Below are 26,875 nucleotides of genomic sequence, written 5' to 3' on the forward strand. Positions count from 1 at the left end.
TAGACTTTGCAGAGACTCTCCTCAGAATAATCTAGTGCAGACTTGACATTTTCTCAGCAGACTTGGTGCAAATTAGATTGCAGAGTAGTGGGTGCCAGCTTATCATAAAATGTGCCATTGTGTTAGTAATACCCAAATAATATGTCAGGTTTTGAATGTTTTGTAGAAGTCAAAGAAAACTGATACCTTCTATAAAGAAAAATGAAATGTTTTCTGAGTGTGAGCTAACTTCTTGAGGGAAGGAAGACTCTTATCTTTTATTCAATAATTTATAAGAAGGCAACTATGTCACACTTCTTTGCTGTTTTATCCTTTTGCTCGATGAGCTTGTAGCAAATTATTCCAAAACAAGTTGCCAATAGTTATTCCACTGGCTACCCTCACGTGAAAGCATGGTACAAGGTAGCAACTCCTAGGGTTAGTTCCCAGTTAGTCCTATGCCTCACACTATCTGCATTTGTACTTAGTTTCAGAATTATAATCCATAAGTCATAATATTTATTGTAGGGTGTGAATAAAGAGTTAAAACATCCTATGAGTGCTGGTAATTATGAATTTTGGAAATATTTCCATATTTTCTGTATTTAAAGAGGCAAACTTTTATTGCATGATAAACTTACCCAGAATGTCTGCTAATCCTCTCTCTTCCTTGCCTTTCCCCTTCCAGATAGTGGCAGGTAATGTAAATATTAACATTTATTTTCTTTGATTAAACTTTTAGGAAAAACATTTGAGCTTTTGATTTCTTTTCAAAGCAACTATTAGAAATAAAGTTCCTATATATTATGATCACTGTGAGTTTATTAGCTTATCTTTAATGGAGACTTAAATCTTCTAGTAATAATAAATACTAACTTTATTCTAAGTGATCCCAAGAAAATGGAATTTTCTACTTTCTCTGAGGAACGAATTTTTGTCATATCATGTGTAATCAGATTACTTTTTTTCTAACCTATTTACTAAGTTTACCCCATGTTAGTAACCTAATGAAATTTTCTCATTTTCTCTTTATTTAAAACAAAATAAGCTATAATTATCTTTTTTCCAACTTTAAAAAACTCAACATTTTATTTTTTCTGACTTTTAATTCTTATAGACTAAATTGTGTACCTCTAATACACAGTATGTAAGCCTTTGATCCAATCTCTATATTTACAAAATTGTAAGATTTTACACCTTGCATAAAGGTATAACCTTCTAACCTCAAATCTAGTATTCCATCTACTGTACTGTTTCCCTGCCCAAATTATTTTTCTCTATTATTTTGATCCTTGAAGTAGGAATAGAAACTTAAAAAAGGAAAAAGAAAAAAAGCAGCTGTATTATAATGTTAGAAATCTTTCAGTTTTCAGACACAGAAACCCAATGTAAAATAGCTTAAACTAAAGGAGATGTTTATTGGCTTATATAACCCTAGAAAAGCTCTGGCCTGGATCTATATGCTTAACAAATGTTAAGAATGTTTCTCAACTCTCTTCTTTCTGTCTTTATATACTTTATTTTCATGTAGACTCTCTGTAATGTAATGGCAAAGTATTCTCTCTGCTTTGGCAACCACAATTGGAAGAGAGCTATAGTTCGTGCAGAAATTCCTAGATTGGGTTCTGATTTACGTGGATTAGGGCATGTACCCATCCCTCAACCAAACATTCTGGCCAGAGACTTGGGGCATATATCTGAAGCTGGAGAATAGCTTCCCCCACCAAACCACAGGGGGAATGATAGCTTTCCAAAAGGAAGCTGTGTGGAGAGAAAAATACCAGTTATCTGCTTCATATTCTCAATATGATTCATATACCATTATTTAATACATTGCTTTTATTAGTTTCATAGAATTGAAGTGCTATAACACTCTAAACTTTGGAGATTCTTCATAGATAGGAAAAATAAGAGCTCAAAGAGGTCTTATTTTAGATCACATAATTAGTAGATGTGCTGTTAGTAAAACCCCAGGACACGGGAGTAAAAAGTTTTGGGGTCAGATTCACATTGAGGTTCAGATCCTGGTTTTGAACAGGATAATTATGGGACTGTTTTTTTATCCTTAAAATAAAGACGACGGTATTTATCTTGTAAAGTTACAGTAGTGTTAGGGATACATGTAAAATGGCACGTAACTTAATATACAACTACTATTATTTGTTGTCACTGTAATAATAGCCATTTCTAAGAGCCATATTTCTTTCTTTCTTTGTTAATAATTGTGTTGAGATCATTCTGAAATATGGATTTTCAAGCTTTAAGCAAAAACTATTATGTAAAAACAATCTACATTATTTCTCAGTTGAGAAGTGTTGGTGAAGTTTACTGAAGTAGAAAATTACTTTTTTAACTAAGGAATCTAGATTGTGAATTTATCTTAGAGAAGGTGATCTGAGAGTATTGATGCACAGATTATGAACAGTACATTACATATCTTCTGTTGTGATTGGTTTCTCGGTAGTATTCTGGTCCAGCAGTATTATGACTATTCTAGGTTTGAAAGATGTATATAACCTATACTTTTAAATCTTTGATTTTTAAGAGATTAATCATATACAAGAGATTTACATAAAACAACTCAGGTTAAAAAAATAAATAGTTCATTTAAGATATATCAGGCAAATGTAAATTTCAAATGTAGATGACAGGATATTAGTATCAGAGTACATTTACAGCCAAAGTGCATAAAACTGGATCAAGAAAGTAATTTTATATCAATGTAAGTTACAGTCCATGATGAAGATTTAGAAGAATTCTGAGTTAAGCATAACATCAAAATACATTAAGCAAAAACTAGAATAAATGGGGAAAAAGTTAATAGAAAAGCAACTGTAATAGGAATCTTTAATATACTTTAAGATCAAGAAGTTACAAATTAAGATCTAAAATATAGCTCATAATATATATATTTTTCATCATCCATAAAATAGTAACCAAGATTAATAGCTTATTAGGCCAACCACAAAGAAAATCTCACCTCCAAGTAGAAATTTATGAAACCCATTTCTTAATTACAATTCAATAAAACGAGATTTTTTTTTTTAAGTGTAATCAAACTAAATCAACCATTTGAAAATTTTAAACCACTTAAATAATTTTGGGTCAATGAAGAAATACAAATTCATATTAGAGATTATTAAGATAACAGGAGAGAGATTAATAAAGATGAAAATATAAATGTGTACATTAGTAAATGGTAAATCATAACAAGTAATAAATCTAAACACATATGAAAATGCCAATAAAATCAATACATCTCTTTTAAAGCCAATCAAGGGAAAAAGTATAGAGACGGAAAACAAAAATTAGATGTTAAATTTGAGAAAGGAGCTATAACTATAGTGCAGAGATGAAATTAAAAACATTCAAGCCGATGCTAATGAATTTGAAAATTTCAGCAGTAAATGGGCAATTTTCAGTTGTTTTCTTAAATGCTTGAAGATGAAATACAAAATCTGAATAGACCATCCAAGAATGAAAATGAATATGTGTAGAAGCCCTCAAGTACCTTGTCTGAATTGCATTTTATGTGGCTGCTATCAGACCTAGAAGCTTCAAATAATTATAATATCTAAATTGGTCCAGAGGTGAGAAATATGTAAAACTTCCCAGATGACTGCTTCGGTAGTCCTTCTACCTTAATCTGATAGAGATGGCATGTTTAAAAAAACAGAAAGTACAATATAGTAGAAATCGAATACTACAGTTTAGCCAAAAGTAAGAGTACACACAAAGGGGTTGTGAGAGGTAAGAGTGGAAAAAGAGGTTGGGCTGTGTTTTTATGTTGTGATGGAATTACCATGTTTAAAAAATTGTTCTTATTTGGGTAGACTCTGGGAAACCATTTAACATTTTGAATTAACTGTGATGTGATTAATCTCATACTTTTGTAGAATTAATCCAAGTGGTATAAATAATAGATTGGAGGATAGATCAAAAGCTGATAATTATTTGGCTGTTACAAAATTGCAGGGGGTGAGTGAAGTAGAATGGCCACAGAAAACCCAAACTGGTATTTTGAGAGGTATTCCAGAGTCAAAATCTGGATTTTAACATCTTAATAGATGAATAGGAATCAAAAATGAATATTTTAAATAAGCTTAACCTCTGGTTTGTCTTCCATTTTGTGTGTACTGTGTGTGTGTGTGCGTGCGTGCGTGTGTGCGTGTGTGTCTACACACAACAGGTAGTTGTTGTGCTGAGTGACATAGCAATCTCTGCCTCCACTCTGCTCAGACCCTTGCCATACTGCAAGGATTCTCCTCACTTTTCTTTTCTGTAGCTCTCTTTATGTCACTGCTGTTCTCAGATTCTTTCATTCTAGCAGGGAGAAGGCGGCATAACAGTGTAGCATTTGAGTGTAAACTCTGGAGTGCTAGGATGAAATCCAGTTTCATTACTTACAAGATGTATGACCTCACCAGTATTACCAATGATACCCACTTGATGAGTATTAAATTATATATTTATGAAAGCTTTTAGAATAATGCGAAGGATTGAGGTAAGGGCAACGGTGGCAGTGATATTAGAAGAGGTTTCAGGCTCACGTGCTGGAGACAGTAGTGAGTATTGTTGACAGAAGTTGGTCCATGCAAGAATATGAAAGCTTCAATTTTTGGATATGTTATGTTTTAAGTGCTTCTGAGATTTCCAGCTAGAAATGTCCAGCCAAGTGTTGGAAATTCTGGACTGGGAGTTGGGAATAAAGCCATATTGAGAGACACAGGTTTTGGAATTAATGTCTAAGATAGATAATTAAACTGCAATAGGTAGGATTGACATAAAGAAGGAATAGTTAAGGTCAAATTTTTGAGATATAACTACATTTAGGGACAAGAAAACATAGCCAGTAAGGATAGGAGAAAAGCTTTAGAGAGTATATCCTATGACAGAAGCAGGGGATTTTCAAAATGGCAGCAAAAAAAGGCCCGGACTAAGAAAATAGTAGGCGATGATCATTGATGACTATTAAGAAATCAGCCCCATAATAACAGATTTCTATGAGGTAAGGAGTAGAGGCTTCTCAAGAGTTTATATATAGAGGAGGATGATAGTTTAAGAGAGATACAAGATATAGTGAGAATGTGGGGTTTTTGTCTTTGAATTTTTGGCTTGTTTGGAGTAAAGTAAAAGGCTCACCTGAGCTTCTTATTAGGAGGAGAGAGCAGGTGGGGAAAATAAAGGCAAATGCCAGAGAGGAGGTAATTTAGTAGAGCACTTGCCAAAACGGAACTTAGGTAAATGTGAAGAGACACTTATATAAAATAACAGGAATTAAAATTTTTTAAGATGAGAGAAGAGAATTTTAAGAGTGCTAACATTGAACGACTTCAGGGTTCCTGGTGAAGCAGGAGTTGAATTCATTGAGAATGATCTGAGACAGGGCAGAGAGGCGGGGTGAGCAAAGTGCTAAAATCATTATATCCAAGAGTTTAATAAGTACATACCAAAAGAAAGAGTTAGTGAATCATAGAGATTTGGGATAGGTGAGAGTGAGTAAAGGAGGTAGAAAAATGGACTGGAAAGGGATAGTGGGAGTAACACCAAATGCAGTTGTCTCTTGGTATCCATGGGGGATTAGTTTTATAAACCCCTGTGATACTAAAATCCTCAAATGCTCAGGTCCCTTAGTCAGGCCTCTGTATCCTCAAGTCCTGTATTCATGATTATGGAGGGCTGACTATATCTTCTTGAGTCCTCCCTCCTGGTCTGTGAACATAAGGGAATTAAAGAAGCAGCAGCTGCTTTTTGAGATGCCCAGGAATATGGTGCAAAGTCAATCCGAAGAATGCTAAGTTTAGCTAAAATCAGAATGTTTTGAAAGGTGTATTTGAGAAAAAAAGGTTTCAAGAATATAAGTAATTTTCTTTACAATTAGAATGAAAAGCGAAAGTCATTAGTGAGTTGAACTGTACTTTCGGAATATATATATATAGACCAGTTTAGCTTAAAAAGTTCTTGGTTAGAAAATAAAACAGATTTTTATTAGTCTTGATTTAAATGAAAATGGAAATTTTGAAAACATGTAGTTTTTTTAATCTCAAGGAGCTTTAAAGGTCAGCTCTCTTTTCATATGTATAAAACAAATTTTTGAAGGATTAGGAAAATGTGGATATCTTAGATTCTTAAAAAGATATACATATTTTTAATTAAATCTTCATATTCAAGATACTGTAAGTAAAACACATAAAACATTGTTTTCAGTTTATACATTCAGGAAATATATATTTGAAGTGTTATAAATTATATTGTGGATTTAGTGTGGAGGCTTTACTTATTTCAAATCCTAGATTACAGCATGATTCATTATATTAATTAAATACTAATAAGTGCATTGTGGCTATGAGAGAGAAGAGTGAGGAGGACATTAAGGTCTGGTCCTTACATATTTCGACTCTCCAACTTTTTATTCTCTTTAATCTGGACACATTGAATTTGAGATCATAGAAAGTCTAAGCATAATATGATAGTAAAATACTAAATGAATTAAATTTACAGTTGTGGCTTTTCAGAGTTTTTTTGAATTGTGCCCGTAATTTTGGTTCAGCTTGTACTTACATATAAATTCTTCATCCAGTGTAGACAGCTAGTAGATTTATATATTCTTACTCTGGTAAGGATTAGCTAGGTGCATAACCCTGCATTATAGATATGCTACCAGTCATTTGCTGCTTGAGAAAAAAATTGAAGCTTTGAAAACCTTTTGATTCTTGAATACAAACTTATATCAAGAGTGGAGATTAAGAGACAAATAGCATTTCACTAAACTTCCCAAAATAACTTTTATCTTCTTATAGACTTCCATTGGGTTAATTCTTCAAAAATTTTACTTAATTTTTAGACTAGATAATAAATTTTTATGGTTCAAAAAGATTCACTCTCACCCATCCATCTTCCATCTGCTATATTCCCCAACCTTCTTTGCAATTCTGTATTTTATCTTGGTAAGTATGAATGTTAAATTATTGACTGAAGTGGCATTAAATAATTTTGTATAGCAAACCATTTTAAGTGTAAATACTTTTTAAACTTTAATGATATTTTTATGTTAATAATTTAACAGTAAGAAAACACACAGAACTAAAATGCCAACAATTCCAAAATTATTCCTTAAATATGAGTAAAATTTCTAAAACTATTAATTAGGATTTATGTAATATTTTGTGGTTTTAGTGTGCTTTTGTGTAACTGCAGTTAGTGTTTGAGCCTGATAAGAATCTTCTGAAGAAAGTGGGGTACATCTTATTTTTATTTGTGTTTTGACCATTAGCATTCAAATCCAAATCTTATGATTGTGAGGTCTTTAGACCATTGCCAAATTTTAAATCATTTATCTTGATTTAAAATGGCTTTTCTCTACTTTCTGACATTACTATATTTTTAAATGGTCTTTAATAAAAAAATCATGCTAACCCTTTAAAAACATACTGAGACTACTTCAGCGAATACGTACATACCTGTCATTCAACATACCTGTCTTGAAATTTACATAAATGTACTTTGTACTTTTCACTAAAGGGAAGAAAAGTATTTGTATTCAGAGTCTTTAACACTGGGAGATTTAGATTCCAATAATAACTTAAAGAAATATTGCAAATTCTTTTTTCTCTTGAGTATACTTTTAAGTTTTCTGCAAGTCACTTTCACTGTCAGATTTCTTAATGGTATTATTTGCCTTATATTTCTAGGTTAAATGCTTGAATTATTCTGAAGTTAAATTGTATAATAGGAAAAGAAACCTTAGATAAATGCCTTAATACCTCATTTATTCAGCATCATTAGTTAATGCATTTCTGCACACATAAGAAATTTTTAGATAAGTCAAGGTCACCTTTTAAATACCACATGAATTATGTATATATATTTTTAGTATTATATTTTATAATACTTAAATTTTTTAAGCATGTATTTTCTGATTTCTTCACAGAGAGGTGTGTGTAGATCAGGGACATCTCTAAGTACCTGTGTTAGTGGACTATTGCATACATTTATGTCAGCCACATACTCCTGTTTTTGTTGTGCTCTAAGGCCAGCATTACTTTTTGCTGCTGTTGTTTTTGCCTCTTAAAGGCAATATGCCTTTATCTAGTTTGCTTATTCTGATATGCTTTTCCCTGGAAAATAGGTAACTAAGTTTGTGAGGAATTGTATGTTTAATAATCAGAGTCTTTAAATCCTTGTGGGTAACCCTACATGTAAAGAGCACAGCGGTAGTGCAGAGGCCTCTGACAATTATTTTGGATATGTAGTGGCCTTTGCTTGTTGCGTTCATGGATCAGAGCATTGTGATCATTGAATAAATGGGGGTATTATGGTGTTATGATAATTGTATTTTAAGGGAAAAAATTATTCTCATATTTTCCTTTGTAATGTTGGTGCTCTGACTTACTCTATTATTGAATTTGATTTAAATATTAATCATTAAAGATCAAATTTCTAATGTATACATGTTTTTCAATGGGTACAACCCAACTACCTTAACAATTTAGTGAAATAACTATAATGGAACTTTTCTTTTGAATTTGGCTTTTCTTTTTTTCTGTTCACCAGGGAGTAACTATTCCCAGTCAGAGACGCTATGTGTATTATTATAGCTACCTGTTAAAGAATCATCTGGACTATAGACCAGTGGCACTGTTGTTTCACAAGATGATGTTTGAAACTATTCCAATGTTCAGTGGCGGAACTTGCAGTAAGTGCTCTAAGTTTTCATTCTTCCACGTGTAGGAACACTCTTCTTAACGTATTTGGAGGTTTATATAAAAGTCTAGAAAGAAATTGACCACACATAAAGTTTATGCAGGAGTATATATATATATTTGAAGCATCCAGATGAATTAATTAGCTTAGTTGTTCAGTGCATTAGGCTAAGAAAGTCAAGAGCAATGGGTTTTAATGTCTTCGAAGCCAAATTATATTTATGAAAGAAATATTATGTGTTGCAACTACTAAATGCAGCCTAAATTCTGACCAGATGACCGAAATACCTGTTCCATCAGATCTAGTTTGAGAGTAGCAGTGGATATCATCAGTTTACTGGGGCCAGATAGGGACCAATTCCTTTATATCTAGGAAGACTAGATAGATGTTGATAGTAATGGTGACGGGGACAATAAAAAGAAAAGGAAAAAATGATAGGACATGCAACAAGCTGAAGTATATTGACTAAATAGGGTTGAGTCCAAGTGTGGAGTATCAGAGAAAACCTGAATTTAGATGCATGTATTTAGAGGGCAATATTGTAGTTTCTAGATAAGATACCACTACATTATTTCTTTTAATACCTCTAATAACTTTTCAGTGATATTTTGCAACTCATTAGTGGTTTTAGTTTTAGCTTTAAGTTTTGCTTCTTGGAAATATTTATGTAATTTAAAAATATTTCTATCACTAAACTAATTTATTCCTAGATAGTTAATATCATGATGTTTATCTTTATCAGATATATGTGATCACCTTCATCAGATATTTCCTGTATTCTTAGACCAAAGCAGCTTTATCAGTGACCACAGATTTATTAATGTAGCATTAATAAAGGCTTCTAAGAGACCTAATGCTTTCATCATCTCAGTACAATTTTAAAAACTGCTGCGTGCAAGGCACTTGCCTGTCAGAGGTGATTGACATGGAACTTAACAGATTCATGGAGGAAAGGAAAAAGGAAAAAAAAAACTTATGCTCTTCCTATAGTATAGCTATCGGTATAAGAGCCAAAAGAAAGATATAAAATATTAGGAAAAGAGAACATTCAGTTCAGCAATCTTGTATAAGTTTTTTCATGTTGGCCTTTAGTAAAAATCTCATTGATTGTTCTGCTTGCCTACATTTAAACGTTGTGTTGTTTTGTTTTTGTTTTGGTCTCAGTATTACATTTAAACTGACTACTGATACCGTTTTAATCTTTACTAATTGTCTGTGCACTGCGATTTAATACCATGTAGTGAAGCTATATATAAGTAATATGTAATTAAATATGTCGTACGTATAAATTATAAATGGTATGTTCAGAAAAAGAAAAAGTTTTGAGGTACTGTCAAATAGTTTCATGAAGGAAGTCCAGCTCTTTATTGAACTCTGGGGAAAGCATGCAGTTTAGATTGGCATTAAAACAGAGGGAGATATTATAGGAAATAACTCAGCATAACAGAAGAATATGAGCCGGACAAGAAATGTAGAGACAGAGAATAGAATAGAGTGGAATGTGTAGCTGACTGTCAGAGGACCCCAAATGAAGGTATCAGACTTGATTTGATAAATAGTATGTGTCACTGATAATACGGGAGACTTAAGCTGTCTTTTAAGTACAGATGTGAAGAAAGTGATGATTGCAAGACGGGAAAAATGGTGGAAAGGAAACCAGTTATTTGACTTGGTCTGTGTCAGATGTTCTTTGCTAAGGCGATCAAATGGGATTAGATGAGTTTTTCTTTTGTTATTTTATCTGAAGATTTTGTCAAGGTTTCGATCCTGATCAGGCAACTAATTCACAGAAAAGGGAGGAAAGAAAAGTGAATCAAATTGAGATTTGGAGACATGAATATTGATATTTTGGTTTTAAACATGTTTTAAATCAGGTGCGGTGAGCTATTTACATGGAGCTATTCAGTGAGTACTTGAAAGTATGAGTTTGAATCTTTGGGTGAGAGTTATATCAGATATTATGGGAAGCATCAGAAAAGGGGCATCATAGTTAAGCCTTTCATGTGAATGCGGTGTGAAACTGTGAGATGAGAAAGCTCAGAGGGAAGCAGGGTGAGGACTGAGACAAGAGTTGTTGCAACAGTTTGGTTTCAGAAGGAATAAGAAGAATCAGTGAAGAAAATGAAACTTGTGAAAGTAATGTATCTTCTGCAAAGTTGTCAGTGGTTAACAACTTATTTGATTATTGTCTTAATATTTCTAAATAACGAAAAAGTTACTTAATTCTATACATCGTAAAGGGTTAAAAATGTTAATAAAAGATGATCACTGTCTCAGAACTATCTCAGGATGCATATAACTAAGAAAACTTAATTCTCATTTTTTGTACTAGGTATCTTTAGAACATGGTCGGTCATATCAAAGAATATATGTCAGAATTATGTCTTACATGTGAACAGAACCATACTGATGTTGGACTTGTCTTATCCAAAATGTGAAATTCATATTGTAAAGAAAATTATTTAATGATTTGAGGAAATCTTTTCCATTTTTATTAAAACTTTTTGTTTAGTTTGAGGGAAATCCTAAGTAACACTGATTTATATTAGCTTATGGATTATTTATATAATTCTAAAATTCTTGAAGACACACATTTTTGATGTAGTTAAATTGAAATCTGGCTTACATAGCTAATTTGCTTTTTAAAGTTCTAAAATCAAGATCATCAGATTCTGAATAATTGCAGTTTGAATTAATACCACATTACAAAGCATTTTCATTCTGATTGATTTTTATCACAGCTTCAAAATCATACCTTGTTTGTTTGTTTCTTCAAGTCAGACTTCCCAGTAAAATTTTTGGTATCACATAATCTTTATCTTGTAAAATGGCTCATTGTACTTTGAATCTTTAATCAAGGAAGTGAAAATGATTAACAGATTGTTAGTGTAATATTTCCCTTTTTTAAAGAGTCTTTTCCTCGTGATATATGCCACACAAATTCATATTAGAATAACCCCACATGCTTTTATCAAATCTACTATTTATTATGTAATTGCTGTATTGCTTTAGATATTTCATAGATGAGACAGTAGGTGTTTATTAAATTGGAAAATTCATTTAGTTTGGATAAGCTTTTTGCCTTGTTCTTAGTTGTTGCTCAGTTGTTGGTCACATTAGTAAAGGATGTGATCCTTTTTTTATCTTTAAGGATGCTGGTGTTGAGAACTTTGTGTGTGTGTGTGAGAGAGAGAGAGAGAGAGAGTGTGTGTGTGTGTGTGTGTATTATATATATATTCCTCATGTACTTTATGCAAGCTTGTTTTTATTTCTTGATTGCCTTGGCATGTTTCCTTCAGGACCTACTTCTAACTCTGCTAAGGTTAATCACTTTCTTTTGAAAGAACTCTTGTTTTTGAACTCAGTGTACTACAAATTAATTATACTTTGTCAAATTATTTAGGTAATTTAAAGTTTTTAAAGTCCTAGGATCTTAAACATGCCTTTAAATTAATTTCCACCACTGATGTCATTAGGTATAAATGTATTTATGAGTCGACTTAAAAAATAAAACATGTAATCCTTCTCTTGCACATTTTACTACTTTTTGGTTACATTGCTAATATATAAGCATGATACATTTTGAGAGATCATATTTTACCAGTTATTTTAAAACAGATATAGGCCAAAGCTAAAATAAGGAGTATGATTTTTGGGGGGAGGTGTGGGGGTAGCGCTGCAATTTGTACTTGAGGCTTGTTGCCTTTTTTTTTTTTTTTTTTTTTTGCAGACATTTCAAATCTCTTTCTTCCTGTTTCTCATGGTGGCTTTCTGTACCTTTAAAAATAAAATTTGAGCTATAGATAAAGTTGGTTAATATTTTTAAAAATATTGAGACTTGTGTTTGTAGAATTCAGTTTAACTTTGTTATAGATATTTTCTTCTTGTGAATGTGTAATTTGTATTTTGTGGATTTTGTTACACAGTAGAGACTTTAAAGTAACTACAGCAAATAACTGTTTTAAAAGCTACCTTTTTTGCAGTTCATAGATGTGCCAAAAAATTGTTTTAGCATTTCAATGCTTAAAATACTTAGATTTTTAACATCATATTAATGTTAAAGTTTTTATGTTACAGTATTGCTAGAAGTCTAATCTTAGAACTTATTTATGAAATAGAATTGACTTTCATACTAATAATAGAACCTTATGTTGAAGGTTCAAATTAGGGAAAATCTTGTATTGATTATATTTTCATCCTAAGTGATTTCCATTGATTTGTTTTAGATCAGGGTTACAAAAGCAGAATTACTATTTTGTATATATTGCTAATATTAATTGTTAAAATAGTTTTTGACAGTTTGACAGTTAAAGAAGTGATACTTACATGTATTTAACCATGTGAAGTGATACTTACATGTATTTAACCATGCAGATCCTCATTTTGTGGTCTGCCAGCTAAAGGTGAAGATATATTCCTCCAATTCAGGACCCACACGACGGGAAGACAAGTTCATGTACTTTGAGTTCCCTCAGCCATTGCCTGTGTGTGGCGACATCAAAGTAGAATTCTTCCACAAACAGAACAAGATGCTTAAAAAGGTTTGCACTTTACTATTATTGGGAATAATATCCAAAATGGCCATACCTTGAATAGTAACCTCAGATCTTTTCCTTAAAGTAATTAGTTAAGCAGAAATCAGTCAGTAAGGAGAGATTAAAGGTATATTTTATGACTGATATCTAATGAATTATAATTGGTTTTCTATTAGATTTTTACATTGATGAGCCATTATGATGGTCAATAATCCTATTAGAAGGGAAAGGTCATACAGCACTGTAATTTGAGATGAATTTTTTTTAAATTGGTTTATGTAAAGAAATTTTGTAAAATTAAAGGTTGTATACATACTCTATGAAATCAATTATAATCCTCTTAGAAGGGATGATTAACTGAGAAGTTAGCATGGGACTATGAGTTTCAAAAAACTTTGATCTATATGTATAAGATCTGTTTCATTGTCTTGTGTGATGGCACAAAACACCTTTCCCCATTTTGGTTTATGTTTCTTCTGACTAGGTTATTCTATATTTAGCTTCCTCAGATAGTTTACTGAGTATTTCACTTTTTAGCTAGGAAAGATATAGGTATGAAGAGGAAGTAATTAAAGAATGAAAAAGTGTGGTATTTAAATATGTAGGTTTAGAAAAGTTAGTGAAGTTTGCATCTTACTGAGCTATATTTAGAAAATGCAAGAGCTCATTTTAAAACAATCTTGTTTTAAACTATTAAGTGAATATTTTAGATGAACCTAATGTACAAAATTTTTAGGTGATAGTGAACAAAAACACTAGCTTTTGTTATGTTGTTACTGCCTCGTTAAACATACTAGATAGCATGCTGCCAATCTTTAGACATTCTCAGTAATAGGATTGGCTTAGTTTTCCTGATTTTTAGCTTTTATTTTTGAAAGAAAACAAGGTTCATTTAATACAAAAATTTTAAACTCTACTTCGACTTATTAGAAGAACTGTAATTTCCTCTATATAGAATCCAAGTAGCTAGAAAAATCACAAAATGTTAAACCGATTTTTTTTTCACCAGAAACCCATTTCCTACCTGTTCTGTATAAATGTCTCAATAACTTTGAAAAATTATTTTTCAGTAGTCCAAGAAATGTTAGCAAATGTTCTAAAATTAGAGTAACTAGTTTTCTTCTATTCGTTGTAAGCCTGGTACACATAAAATTTTATATATTGCTTTTAAAAAGAGGTACCTGAATCATTATTTCCCTATACCTTTAGGAGTGTACTAATTCTTATCATTTCAGTTATTGCCATCTGTACATTGCCTTAACACATGTAAAATTGAAGGTTAGAATAAATACTTATATTTGTATGTCTTAGATTACTTTACATATATTTCTATTTTATGTGATTTTCCTTTCTGTTTGCTATGATTTAAACAAAAACATTGATTAAAGTTTTACTATACTCAGTATATATATGGAATACATATTTTTGGAAATTAAAATATTACTAGCTTATTTTCTTCTGACTCTAGGTAAAATATATGTGTAGTTACTAATTCAGTGACTTTGATAAAATAATTAAAATTAATAAGTATTTTTAAAAAGACATATATAAGCTTGCTTTGCTAGGTACTGTTAAAAGACATTTAAGATATAAGCTCCTTAAGGGTCTTAACGTCTTCCCTAGGATAAGGTGTCATATGATCTATACAGACCAAATTCTATTTAACAGAGAAAACGTTTTCTTTGTTTGGTCAAGACAAGATTTGAAGTGATGAACTTCTGATGTTTTTGATAAACAAGACCTAATTTTATTAGTAGAAATGATTCCTTAAAAATAGGTGTTTATAATGTAAAGTCAGAAATACTTACTATTTCCCCCCATATCTTATTATGAATACTTTCGAACATATCATTTAATAAGCTAGAGCCGCTTAATTCTCGTATTGCTGTAGCAGTAAAAATGTATGTCTTGGTACATCAAGAAATTGTACTGACATTCAAAAACTTCCATTAAAATAAATTTTGTAATAGCTTGTTGAAACAATTAAATCCATCTCTGAATTTTTAAATACATACATACATACATACAAACTCAATACATCAAAACTCAAAACATTTTAAAGCTAATGTTAGACTAGAAAGGAGATTTTTTTCTTAAAGTTTTAAAACAAAAGTAAGTTATGTGAGAACTTGTGGAATTACATTTTTCGTTTAATATTTGAATAAAAGAAAAAATCACATGTGAATTAGATGCAACAGATAACCAACAGATTGCCAAGTATTAGTCTTTGTGTTTACCTTTATTCACAATATCAAATTATACATGGCTTATTTTGTTGACTTTTTGTGGCAGATGTTTAATTATAGGTAACATTTTTTTTTTATTAAAATATTTTAAATGTTATTTTTATTTTTTAGGACAAAATGTTTCATTTTTGGGTAAATACATTCTTCATACCAGGACCAGAGGAAACCTCAGAAAAAGTAGAAAATGGAAGTCTATGTGATCAAGAAATTGATAGTATTTGCAGTATAGAGCGTGCAGATAATGACAAGGAATATCTAGTACTCACTTTAACAAAAAATGATCTGGACAAAGCAAATAAAGACAAGGCAAATCGATACTTTTCTCCAAATTTTAAGGTCAGTTAAAAACATTTTGAGGAGTTGGTGGGTGACTGTGTGTGTGTGTTTTATTCTAGGTATATAGGTGGTGAAGGACTTGCTTAACTAATTTTTAAATTAAGTATTATTTAGAAGTAATATTTATATAGCAGCAATCTGAAAGTTTCTAATGAAATTCCAGATGTACAAAAGTCATGAAAGTTGAATTTTCCTTTCTTTATTCTTTGTTGTAGTTATGTGAAATTTGGGGCAGGCATTGGGGAGGAAAGTTAAGTAGGAAATGAATTTGAAATGGGGGCAGAAAGAGGTGGACGAGAAGTAAGTCTTTTGAGGATGATTCATATCGAATGTTCTCACTGGTTTTACTTTCATACCCATCCAATTTATTCTCAGCTCCTCAGGATGTTCTTAAAAATAGACTTGATTGTATCATTCTGTTTATACTTTTTAAAGATTTTTTGGTTTTAATATGACCTACAAAGACCTGCATAATTTAGCACAGGCTTATCTTCTATATCAACTCTAGCCACATTCTCTCCCTATTCCCTGAGATTCACCCATACTGGTCTCTTCGTTTCTTCAGAATGCTAAGCACTTCTCCCTCTGGTCTTTCCAATTCTTTTCCTTCTCCCTGTACCTCTTCACCCTCAGCCTTTCCCATACCCTTCGTATGAATACCTTTCTCATATTCTAGCGTTAGCTTCAATTTCATGTGGTCTAGAAGGTCTTCTCTGATTATCCTCCCTATTATTGCCTTTCTAAAAACTCTGTTTTCCCCATTATGGAATGATTTAGTTCGTTTTAATTTCATGTGTGTGCACTCACATCGCATGTGTACATGTTTCTGTTTCTGTGTGTAGGTAAGATTTCTTCAGGTTTAAAAATCTGACTGGAGGGTTGCAATTTTTTTCCCCTTTTCTTATTTCTTGCTCTGCTTGATTTGCTTCCTTGCTTTCACCATACCCTTCTCCTTTCTCTTTTTAAAAATTCTCTCTTTTTTGCTTCATTACATTTTTATAACGCAACATACCTAACCATAGCTTATAAGTATATTACCAGTAATAATAAAAATAGAGGGGGGTGGGCTATATGTTTTAAGTGAAAATAGATCCAATATTAAGTACCTTTAGATCTTATATTTAAGTGTTAACAAGTGTCCTTTAGAACCCAGAGGTTTCCATTTCCTTTCTTATCTCCATGTCTGCATTTTTCTTGATCACTAGCTTTTAGTGTGACTTCCATTAGTTTTATTGTTTTCGATTTCAACATTACAAGAGGCTTTATATTTGTGATTACGAATAAAAACTATTTTAATTATCAGTAAACAAATACAATATATAATAGTAAGTGCTATGAAAAAATAAAGCAGAGACAGGATAATGATCTTGGTGTGTTTTTTACCTGGATGGTTAGAGATGGCCTCGCCAAGCAGGTGACATTTATTTAGAGAACTAAATGGAAAGAGTGAGCAATACAAATATCTGGAAAAAGAGGGAAGAACAGTTGGAAAAGCTCTGAGACAAGAATGAAGAGTGGTAGATAGGAAGTTATTTTGACTAAAGCACACCAGTCCAAGTGTGAGGACATTAGAATGTTTTCAGCATAGGAAAGATGTAGTTTGGATTTTGTCTTTAAAAGTTCACTCTGTCCACTCCTTTAAAATTTAGACTTGAGAGCGAAGTAGGGAGAAGATAAGAATGGAAGCTGGGAGATTAGTTAAGAGGCTGTTACAGTGCTTTAGTTCAAATGAGAAATGGTGGTTGCTTGGACTAGAGTAGGGGCAGTGAAGGGTAATGAGAACCTGTCAGATTAGGTATACGGTTGATTCCTGAGCAAACTGCAAAGGTCCACTTACATGTGGGTGGTTTTTCAGTACATATGTAGTCAGCTCTTTGTATCCTGTGTTTAAGAGACTTGAACATCCACAGATTTTGGTATTCACCAGGGGTTCCTTGAACAGTCCTCCACAGATACCAGGGAACAGCTATTGTTAAGTACTTGGGAAATCAAAAGTTTTATACATAGATTTTTGACTGTGTGGGGCTTTGTTCCAGGATCAACTGGACCCTGCGTTATTCTAGGGTCAGCTGTTTATGGTATTTTGAAAGTAGGACTAGAAGGATATACTAATGGAGTAGGTGTTGGATATAAGAAGAATTGATAATGACTTTTGGATAAGGGGGCAGGGACTGTAGATATAATAGCATGAACAAGGGATTTTAAATCAGATCTGATTTGAATTCCACAACTACCTACTAGGTATGTGGCCTTAAGCAAGTTTCCTAACCTTTCTGGGCCTTAGTTTCCTTTTCTTTAAAATGGAGTTACCTGCCTTGTTGAGCTGTTTTGACAATTATTTTAGCTAAGCCTGTGAAGGCCCTTGGTCCACTGTTTAGACCACTGTATGATGTTAACTTTCTTCTTTTTCTTCCCTTCAGGTGAAGTTTTTAGGGCTTTTGGGATCCTAAATATCATTATTAATAGTATTTCATGTAGTATAGCATTTGTATTTGTTTAGTATTGTTTGTATCAGAAAATATATTCGGTTTCAGATAGGTAGTAAGTGAACATTCTTTTGGAACACAACTATTTATGAATTGAATTTTGTAATTGAAAATATATGAACTATTGATAAACTTCAGCCCCTATTTCTTCTGTATATTTAGTTAATGCTTGGAACTTTTGCTTTTTAAAAAATGTATTAATATTCTAATTTATCTTTTCATTATATAACAAGACAATGTAGGAAATCTTAAGAAGGGGGTTTTAAAAGGTAGCTGCTTTTTAACAATCATGTTTGTCATAGTATACTTAAAACAAATGCTAAACGTGTGTGTGTGTGTGTGTCTATGCTAAGTAATTTAAGATTAGTCAGATTTATGGATTTTCCATTTAAACTTTCTCTTTTTTTCTATAGGTAAAGCTGTACTTCACAAAAACAGTAGAAGAGCCATCAAATCCAGAGGCTAGCAGTTCAACTTCTGTAACACCAGATGTTAGTGACAATGAACCTGATCATTATAGATATTCTGACACCACTGACTCTGATCCAGAGAATGAACCTTTTGATGAAGATCAGCATACACAAATTACAAAAGTCTGAATTTTTTTTTTCTATCAAGAGGGATAAAATACCATGAAAACAAACTTGAATAAACTGAAAATGGACCTTTTTTTTTAATGGCAATAGGACATTGTGTCAGATTACCAGTTATAGGAACAATTCTCTTTTCCTGACCAATCTGTTTTACCCTATACATCCACAGGGTTTTGACACTTGTTGTCCAGTTGAAAAAAGGTTGTGTAGCTGTGTTATGTATATACCTTTTTGTGTCAAAAGGACATTTAAAATTCAATTAGGATAAATAAAGATGGCACTTTCCCATTTTATTCCAGTTTTATAAAAAGTGGAGACAGACTGATGTGTATACGTAGGAATTTCTCATTTTGTGTTCTGTCACCAACTGAAATGGTTAAAGACCTTTGTGATGATATACAGGTTCACATCCTACCCCTTTGCACTTGTGGCAACAGATAAGTTTGCAGTTGGCTGGAGGAGTTTCTAAAGGGTTTCGCTACATTCTAATGCATGTATTTGGGTTAGGGGAATGGAGGGAATGCTCAGAAAGGAATATATTTTATGCTGGACTCTGGACCATATACCATCTCCAGCTATTTACATGCACCTTTCTTTAGCATGCTACAGTTATTAATCTGGATATTGAGGAATTGGCCGCTGTCACTGCTTGTTGTTTGTGCATTTTATTTTTTTTTAAGCATATTGGTGCTAGAAAAGGCAGCTAGAGGGAGTGAATCTGTATTGGGGTACAGGAATGAACCTTCCACAACATCTTAAGAATCCACAAATGAAGGGATATAAAATAATGTGGTCATAGATAAGAAACACAGCAACAATGACTTAACCATATAAATGTGGAGGCTATCAACAAAGAATGGGCTTGAAATATTATAAAAATTGACAATGATTTATTAAATATGTTTTCTCAATTGTAATGACTGCTCCATCTCCTTTGTAATCAAGGCCAGTGCTAAAAGTCAGATGCTATTAGTACCTACATCAGTCAACAACTTACACATATTTTATTAGTTTTCAATCATATACCTGCTGTGGATGCTTCATGTGCTGCCTACAAGCTTCTTTTTTTCTCATTAAACTTAAAATATTTTGTAATGCTGCACAGGAAATTTCAATTTGAGATTCTACAGTAAGCAGTTTTTTTTCTTTAAAGATTTATGATGCACTTACTCAACCCAATAGCTGTCAGCCGTTCCACCCTTTTGACCTTACACATTCTATTACAATGAGTTTTGCAGTTTTGCACATTTTTTAAATGTCATTAACTGTTAGGGAATTTTACTTGAATACCGAATACATATAATGTTTATATTTAAAAGGACATTATTTGTGTTAAAAAGGAAATTAGACTTGCAGTAAATTTTCAACACTGCACAAATAATAAGGCATTTACTTTTTCAGTAGAAATTGTCCCACATAATGCTTTTATCAATTTGCTATTGAAAGAATAGATTTTTTTTTTTTAATGTGCAGTGTTGAATTATTTCTTTTTAGTACTAGAGTTAAGACTAGGGCTTCAGTTTCACTTCTTAAATATCATATATTTGCTATGCCCAGACTGCATATGATTTTTAAGCAGAGTACAACTACTATTGTAGAGTTAATGTGAAGATATTATTAAAAAGAATTTTTTTTCCCAGAAATTTGGTGTCTTTCAAATTATACCTTGACCTTGAAACATTTGACTCTCTGGCCAATTTGTTTCTTATAATGGTGTAAAATCTAATTTTCAATAACTTATTGGTGCTGAAATTGTTCACTAGCTGTGGTCTGACCTAGTTAATTTACAAATACAGATTGCATAGGACCTATTTGAGCAGCATTTAAAGAGTTTGGTGGTAAATAGGTTAGGCACAACTTCATCTGAAATATTCTTAGTAAATAATGTTGACATGTTTTCCATACCTCGTCAGTTTCATTCAACAAATAAAATATTTTTAACAATGCTCTTAGGATTTACACATTTATATTTAAGCATTGATATGTAGAGAATTGATTGACTGCTCATAAATTAGTAAAGTTAAAGACAACTATTCCTCAGATCTCACCAATGAAATTTATATGCCACCTTGTCTTTCATAAAAGCTGAAATTTGTTGACTAAAATTAAAATCAACTATTCACGTATTAAAGATAGTTATTAATAGTCATTTGTTACAGTTTTGGGCACAGTATATTAAAACATAACTTGTATTGTTCCAATATGTAACATGGAGGGCCAGGTCATAAGTAATGACATTGTAATGGGCTTTTGCACTGTTATTTTTCCTTTGGAATGTGAAGGTCTGAATGAGGGTTTTGATTTTGAATGTTACAATATTTTTGAGAAGCCTTGCTTACATTTTATGGTGTAGTCATTGGAAATGGAAAAATGGCATTATATATATATTATATATATAAATATATATTATACATACTACTATCCTTTATTTCAGTTACCATCCCCATAGAATTTGACAAGAATTGCTATGACTGAAAGTTTTCGAGTCCTAAGTAAAACTTTATTTATGACAGTATTCATAATTAGCCTGAAATGAATCCTGTAGGTAATCTCTCTGAGTTTCTGGAATGTTTTCTTAGACTTTTTGGATGTGCAGCCGCTTACATGTCTGAAGTTACTTGAAGGCATCACTTTTAAGAAAGCTTACAATTGGGCCCTGTACCATCCCAAGTCCTCTGTAGCTCCTCTTGAACATTTTTTGCCATAATTATTAAAGGGTAGTTGAATAAATAGCATCACCATTCTTTGCTGTGGCACAGGTTGTAAACTTAAGTGGAGTTTACCGGCAGCATCAAATGTTTCAGCTTTAAAAAATAAAAGTAGGGTACAAGTTACTTGTTTAGTTCTAGAAAATTTGTGCAATATGTTCATAACGATGGCTGTGGTTGCCACAAAGTGCCTCGTTTACCTTTAAATACTGTTAATGTGTCATGCATGCAGATGGAAGGGGTGGAACTGTGCACTAAAGTGGGGGCTTTAACTGCAGTGTTTGGCAGAGTTGCCTTCTACCCTGCCAGTTCAAAAGTTCAATCTGTTTTCATATAGACTATATATACTAAAAAATTTCAGTCTGTTAAACAGCCTTACTCTGATTCAGCCTCTTCAGATACTCTTGTGCTGTGCAGCAGTGGCTCTGTGTGTAAATGCTATGCACTGAGGATACACAAAAAAAAAATATGTGTACAGGATAATGCCTCATACCAATCAGATGTCCATTTGTTATTGTGTTTGTTAACAACCCTTTATCTCTTAGTGTTATAAACTCCACTTAAAACTGATTAAAGTCTCATTCTTGTCATTGTGTGGGTGTTTTATTAAATGAGAGTATTTATCATTCAACTTGTTTAAATTTGCTGAAATTTTAAATAATGGGCAGCCAAATATTTTAATATTGTCTATGCTTTTTTTTTCTTGCTGTCCTTCAAAGCCTACAATTATAAAAACGTGGGCCTTTATCAGCTTGGGAATAGAGTATCAGTCTGCTCACTTTTGAAAAAGGCACTCTTTAGGACTTTAACCAATGCTTAATAAATTGTACCAGGCATATTACATAGCATTCTAGATTCTTGAAAAATTGTGCATTTTTTTAAACTAACCCAAATGTCTAAAGATGATTCACCAGAATGGATTTGATACTTCAGATTTCAATTTTGTGGCTTTTCCATTCTTTATGATTCTGTAGTCTGCTGTCAACATATGAGAAGTTTCATATACTCATTGTGACTTGTGCCATTTAAATTTTGATATTTCAGAATAGTTTAGAGGACTTTGTATACTTGAATTCAACCTTGTTACTTCTAATATTAAAAGTTTAAAGACTAAGGCATATCCTTTCAACAAAGCATAGGAAGATAATAAGTGAAAGTGTAGCTGTACAAATGTTTTAAAAATAAAGTAGACCATTTATATAACAGTGGAATTTAATGTTATTTCAAGTTTACATTTTCTTGTGGCTTTTTAAAAGTAAATGTGAATGCTATAATAACATAAGTATGAAAAGTGTATACATGTTTTTAATTGTGGTCGAAAACGAGTTTAAAATTATTTTGATCTTGGTAATTTCTGAAAAATAGGAATTTACTGGCAATTTTGTTTTTATTCATGTTCTTACTACATTTTAATTTGAGCTAGCTTGGATAAGTGAATGCCATCACCATTTCCACTGAGAATTTAAAAATCACCAGTGTTAATCATGCAGGCTTCGGAAGACATACAAAAAAATCAAGACCCTTAAATCTAGCTAATTTGCTGCTAACGTGAAACTTTTTTGTTCTTTTATTTCCAGATAATTAAACACACGTCTAAAACTTAGTCTTAAATGGCTTAAGTATAAGTTTTGGTTAGCAGTGTTCTTACTAGTCCAGAGGGAAATGTTTATGAAAGGAAAAAATATTTAGTCTAAACTGGTATAAGGATAGTACCTAAAAACTAGCTAAATAAATAAATATATATATATATTTTAAAACTTTTGACGATGAGATGTTAGGGACTGATTTTAGGAAGCCTAATGATTAAATTGCTTACTAGTTTTCAATTTTATAGCAAATTTATTATTTTATGGCCATGATCTTGCTATCTTTCCATCATTTTAGAGCTTTTTCTTAGAAGTATATCAGAATGTAGGTAGCCACGCTGACAAATTCACATTGGTTGGTAACTTTAAAAGTTTGTCATGTGAGGACAGTAAGGACAAAATAGTTTCATGGCAGTGAAACTTTGGTTCTTAAGTAATTTTGAGAATACTTTCCCATAACAAAATAATCACTCGTAATCCCATCACCTGGAAACAGCCATTCTTAATAATTTAGTGACTGTACAATCATTTTTTTCAGTATTCATGTATATATTTTCTTTAAAAAGGAATTTTGCACTGTGCATACTCTCAAAGCTTTCAAGCTTAGTATTTCTGTCGTGCAGAAAGTGGACAGCGATTTGATTTCTTTATAATGCTACAGATGCCAACTGTAGTTATTGAGAGCCCTTTCCAAATAAGTGGGTTAGTCATGGGTTTAAATACTGTTGGCATCAAAATAATATATGTCTAAGTAAATAAAACAATTACATTTACTTAGCATAGGAAAGCTTAAAATTGTAGATATTTCTCTTCAAACAGCATTTTAAACATTTGTATTTTGGAATTACATGTTAGTTAAACAATGTGAGAAACACTATTAGTAGTTCACCTTTTTATTTCTCTTACAGGTTGGAAAAGAAGGATGAGATTTTCACTTTATAATTCCCAGTTGATTAGTTTAGAGTGAGTTTAACATCAAAAACAAAACAAAACAAAAAACTACTGCTGGTTTATCACTTAGTTGTCTTTAAATTTGTGCTCATGTGACTTCCATCACATAAAAAGTAATATTTCATAAATGTTTTACCTTTAGCTCTGGAACTTACCATGTTTAGCATAATGATGGGCTAAGAACATACAACTCTTGACAGTTATTTGAGAATTTTGGTGACGATTTAGCCAGAGGGCAGTACATAACTTATAAACCAATGTATTGATATTTTAAGAATATTTTTTACATATGAGTGAAGTCAACTGCCATCTTTGAGCATTAACACATTTTAAAATAAAGCATATTTTTAAATGAAATGTTTAACAAGGATTTATATTTTTTTAATTAAAAATAAGTTATATCTCCTTTGTTGCATGTGAATTTTCATCTGTCCTTAAAATGGTTAGAGATTTTGTTTGTGTGGAATAGAGCAAGACTTGTCATGGCCTCCTGTTTCAGTTCGTGAAATCTGTTTACTGTAGTGAAAATTCTTAAAATGTTTAGGCATGGCTCTCTGTAGCCTATCATTTATTGGCTTTTACTTATGTGCACCTTTATGATTTTCTGCCTACTCTCTACAGTTGTCCAAATGATAACCCATGTTTACAAATCCCCTTTCAGTTTCTATTTTCTTTTATCATTAAATTGCCATAATGGGCAGTTTGTAAGTGTGTTGTGGGGGAAGGGGGAGGAGAATTAGATTTTTGAGAGTGCTAGACTTTGCCTTTAGATATTAAAATAGTTTGATTCAGGCAAACTTCCCTGGAATTTCACAGTTTATTTAATGAAAATGTTAACCCCAGATGACCTTTAACATAAAGCAATGAGTCTTGGATAGTAATGAATCCGTTGGTAACATTTTGATGTGTCCATTAATGAGTTATTTTCAGAGATTTGCATTTAGCCAAAATTGGCGTATTGGAAATGTTTATATTAAATTCCATTTGGCTGCTGATGAACCTAAAAATAGAAATGTTTTCCTATGGGGAGCACTTCTCTAAAAACTTAAAAAGGATAACTATTTTGAATAATTGGTTTTAAACTTTTTCTTCAATAAGTGTTCCTCAAGTCCCTGCTATATATAACAGATGCTTGAAATATATTAATGACCAAAACAGACACCTCTTGCTTTTGAGGAGTTTCCACTCTAGTAAAGAAAATGGACTTCATTAAAATAATTATAAACTGATACATGCTGTCAATTATGCATGTATTACAGTCATTGTCACCAAACATTCCATATGCTCCCTTAAATTTCTATCCCCTTGAGGTTAAATGGGACCACTATAACTAGTTTATTCCGATGAAATAGCAGTGAAAGTTAAAGTGCATTTTCAAGTAAAGGCACTAAAAATTCCTTGTACCATCCTCCTAGCTTCTCTTTTTCCCTACTGGAATGACTAAAGACTACATGTTCTAGATAATACAGCTCTGTCAGCCTGGGTATATGTGGAGCATAGTCCCTCAAATTCTTCTTTCCCCCACATTGAATGTGTTAGACTTTAGCATGAGCAAGAAACAATTATATTAATTTACACAGATTTTGGAACAGTTTGTTGCCATAGCATGATTAATTATATCTGACAATGCTTTGGAAGAATCAGGGAAGGATTTCTTGAGCAACCAACAGGAAGATAAGAATGAAGCAAAAGAAAAAGTGACATCTGTAAACAACATGATATAATAAAGAAACCAAATTACACATTACCCAAAAGTTATTTATATATGTCGGGCTCTATCCTAGATGCCTAGGATACAACTGGGTAAATGACAGATCCTTGGCCAGGAGCTTACATTCTAGTGAAGGATAATAGATGATAATATACATACATAAGGTAATGTGTGCTATGGGGGAGAAAATATGGAAGAGGGTAAGGAAGATCAAGTTTGCAAAGTCGAGAGATTGCAGTGTTGAGTAGGGTAGTTGGAACAGGCCTCACTGGGCAGGTGAGAATTAAACGGGCCCCTGAAACAGTGTTGCTCGAATTCTTTCATCTTTTCAATCAGCAAGAAACACATTATCCTTTATAAAATTTTATTCTCACCTTTTACAACTCTATATTAATTCCTGACTTTATAAGATTATTATTGGGACTATCTAGGAGGAATTATTAAGAATAGCACTCAAAATAGTCACAATGTTCTAAATCTTTTTTCTAAATGGGTTGGTGAAATCTATATAAACAGTCTATTTCTCCTCAGAGTTAAGTTCATTTTTTTTTAGTTTTTATAACAATCTTAGTATGTCTTTGTGTTTTGAAAATACTTGATATTGCTTTTCAGTAGAAGTTAAAGTTCTATTATGGCCTTAAATATTTCTGTAAAGCTGAAAGGAAATGTCATTTATGATTTATTAATGGGAAACAAGTTATAAATTTTGAGTTATTTGAAAAACAAGAGAGGGTGAAATTTATGACCTACTGCTGTATGTTTTAATTCTTAACTCATAAGCAAAAATCTCTGGAAAAGTACCAATATCTAAATAGTAAAAGAAATATTTTTTTTTGAAAGAGGGACTCCTCTCTTCTACCTTGTTTTAAGATATAAGATGTTCAACTTTGTGATCAAAAGAAAATAGTACAATTTAATTAATTCGATATAAGAAATTTACAACTATATATCAGGACATTATTAATTGATATTTACTAGTAATCAGTTTCTTCCTCCCATCAGGGCAGGTACATATAATTGGGCGTGAAATTTTGAAAGAAA

The 26,875-nt window shown here is 32.0% G+C and overlaps 1 protein-coding gene across 2 annotated transcripts in view; it reads left to right on the forward strand.

Annotated features, from left to right (window-relative positions):
- Positions 1 to 22,179, forward strand: part of PTEN (phosphatase and tensin homolog) — a 79,376-nt gene extending 57,197 nt beyond the window's left edge. For both annotated transcript variants that reach the window (XM_016128229.2, XM_036223846.1), the window contains 4 exons: positions 8,533 to 8,674; positions 13,057 to 13,223; positions 15,575 to 15,799; positions 18,699 to 22,179. In XM_016128229.2, the coding sequence (XP_015983715.1) occupies positions 8,533 to 8,674; positions 13,057 to 13,223; positions 15,575 to 15,799; positions 18,699 to 18,884 (720 nt within the window). In that variant the 3' untranslated portion in view covers positions 18,885 to 22,179. The remainder of the gene's footprint in view (positions 1 to 8,532; positions 8,675 to 13,056; positions 13,224 to 15,574; positions 15,800 to 18,698) is intronic.
- Positions 22,180 to 26,875: the final 4,696 nt, after the last annotated feature.

Source organism: Rousettus aegyptiacus, unplaced genomic scaffold, assembly GCF_014176215.1.
Source record: "Rousettus aegyptiacus isolate mRouAeg1 unplaced genomic scaffold, mRouAeg1.p scaffold_m13_p_6, whole genome shotgun sequence".
Lineage (NCBI taxonomy): Eukaryota > Metazoa > Chordata > Mammalia > Chiroptera > Pteropodidae > Rousettus > Rousettus aegyptiacus.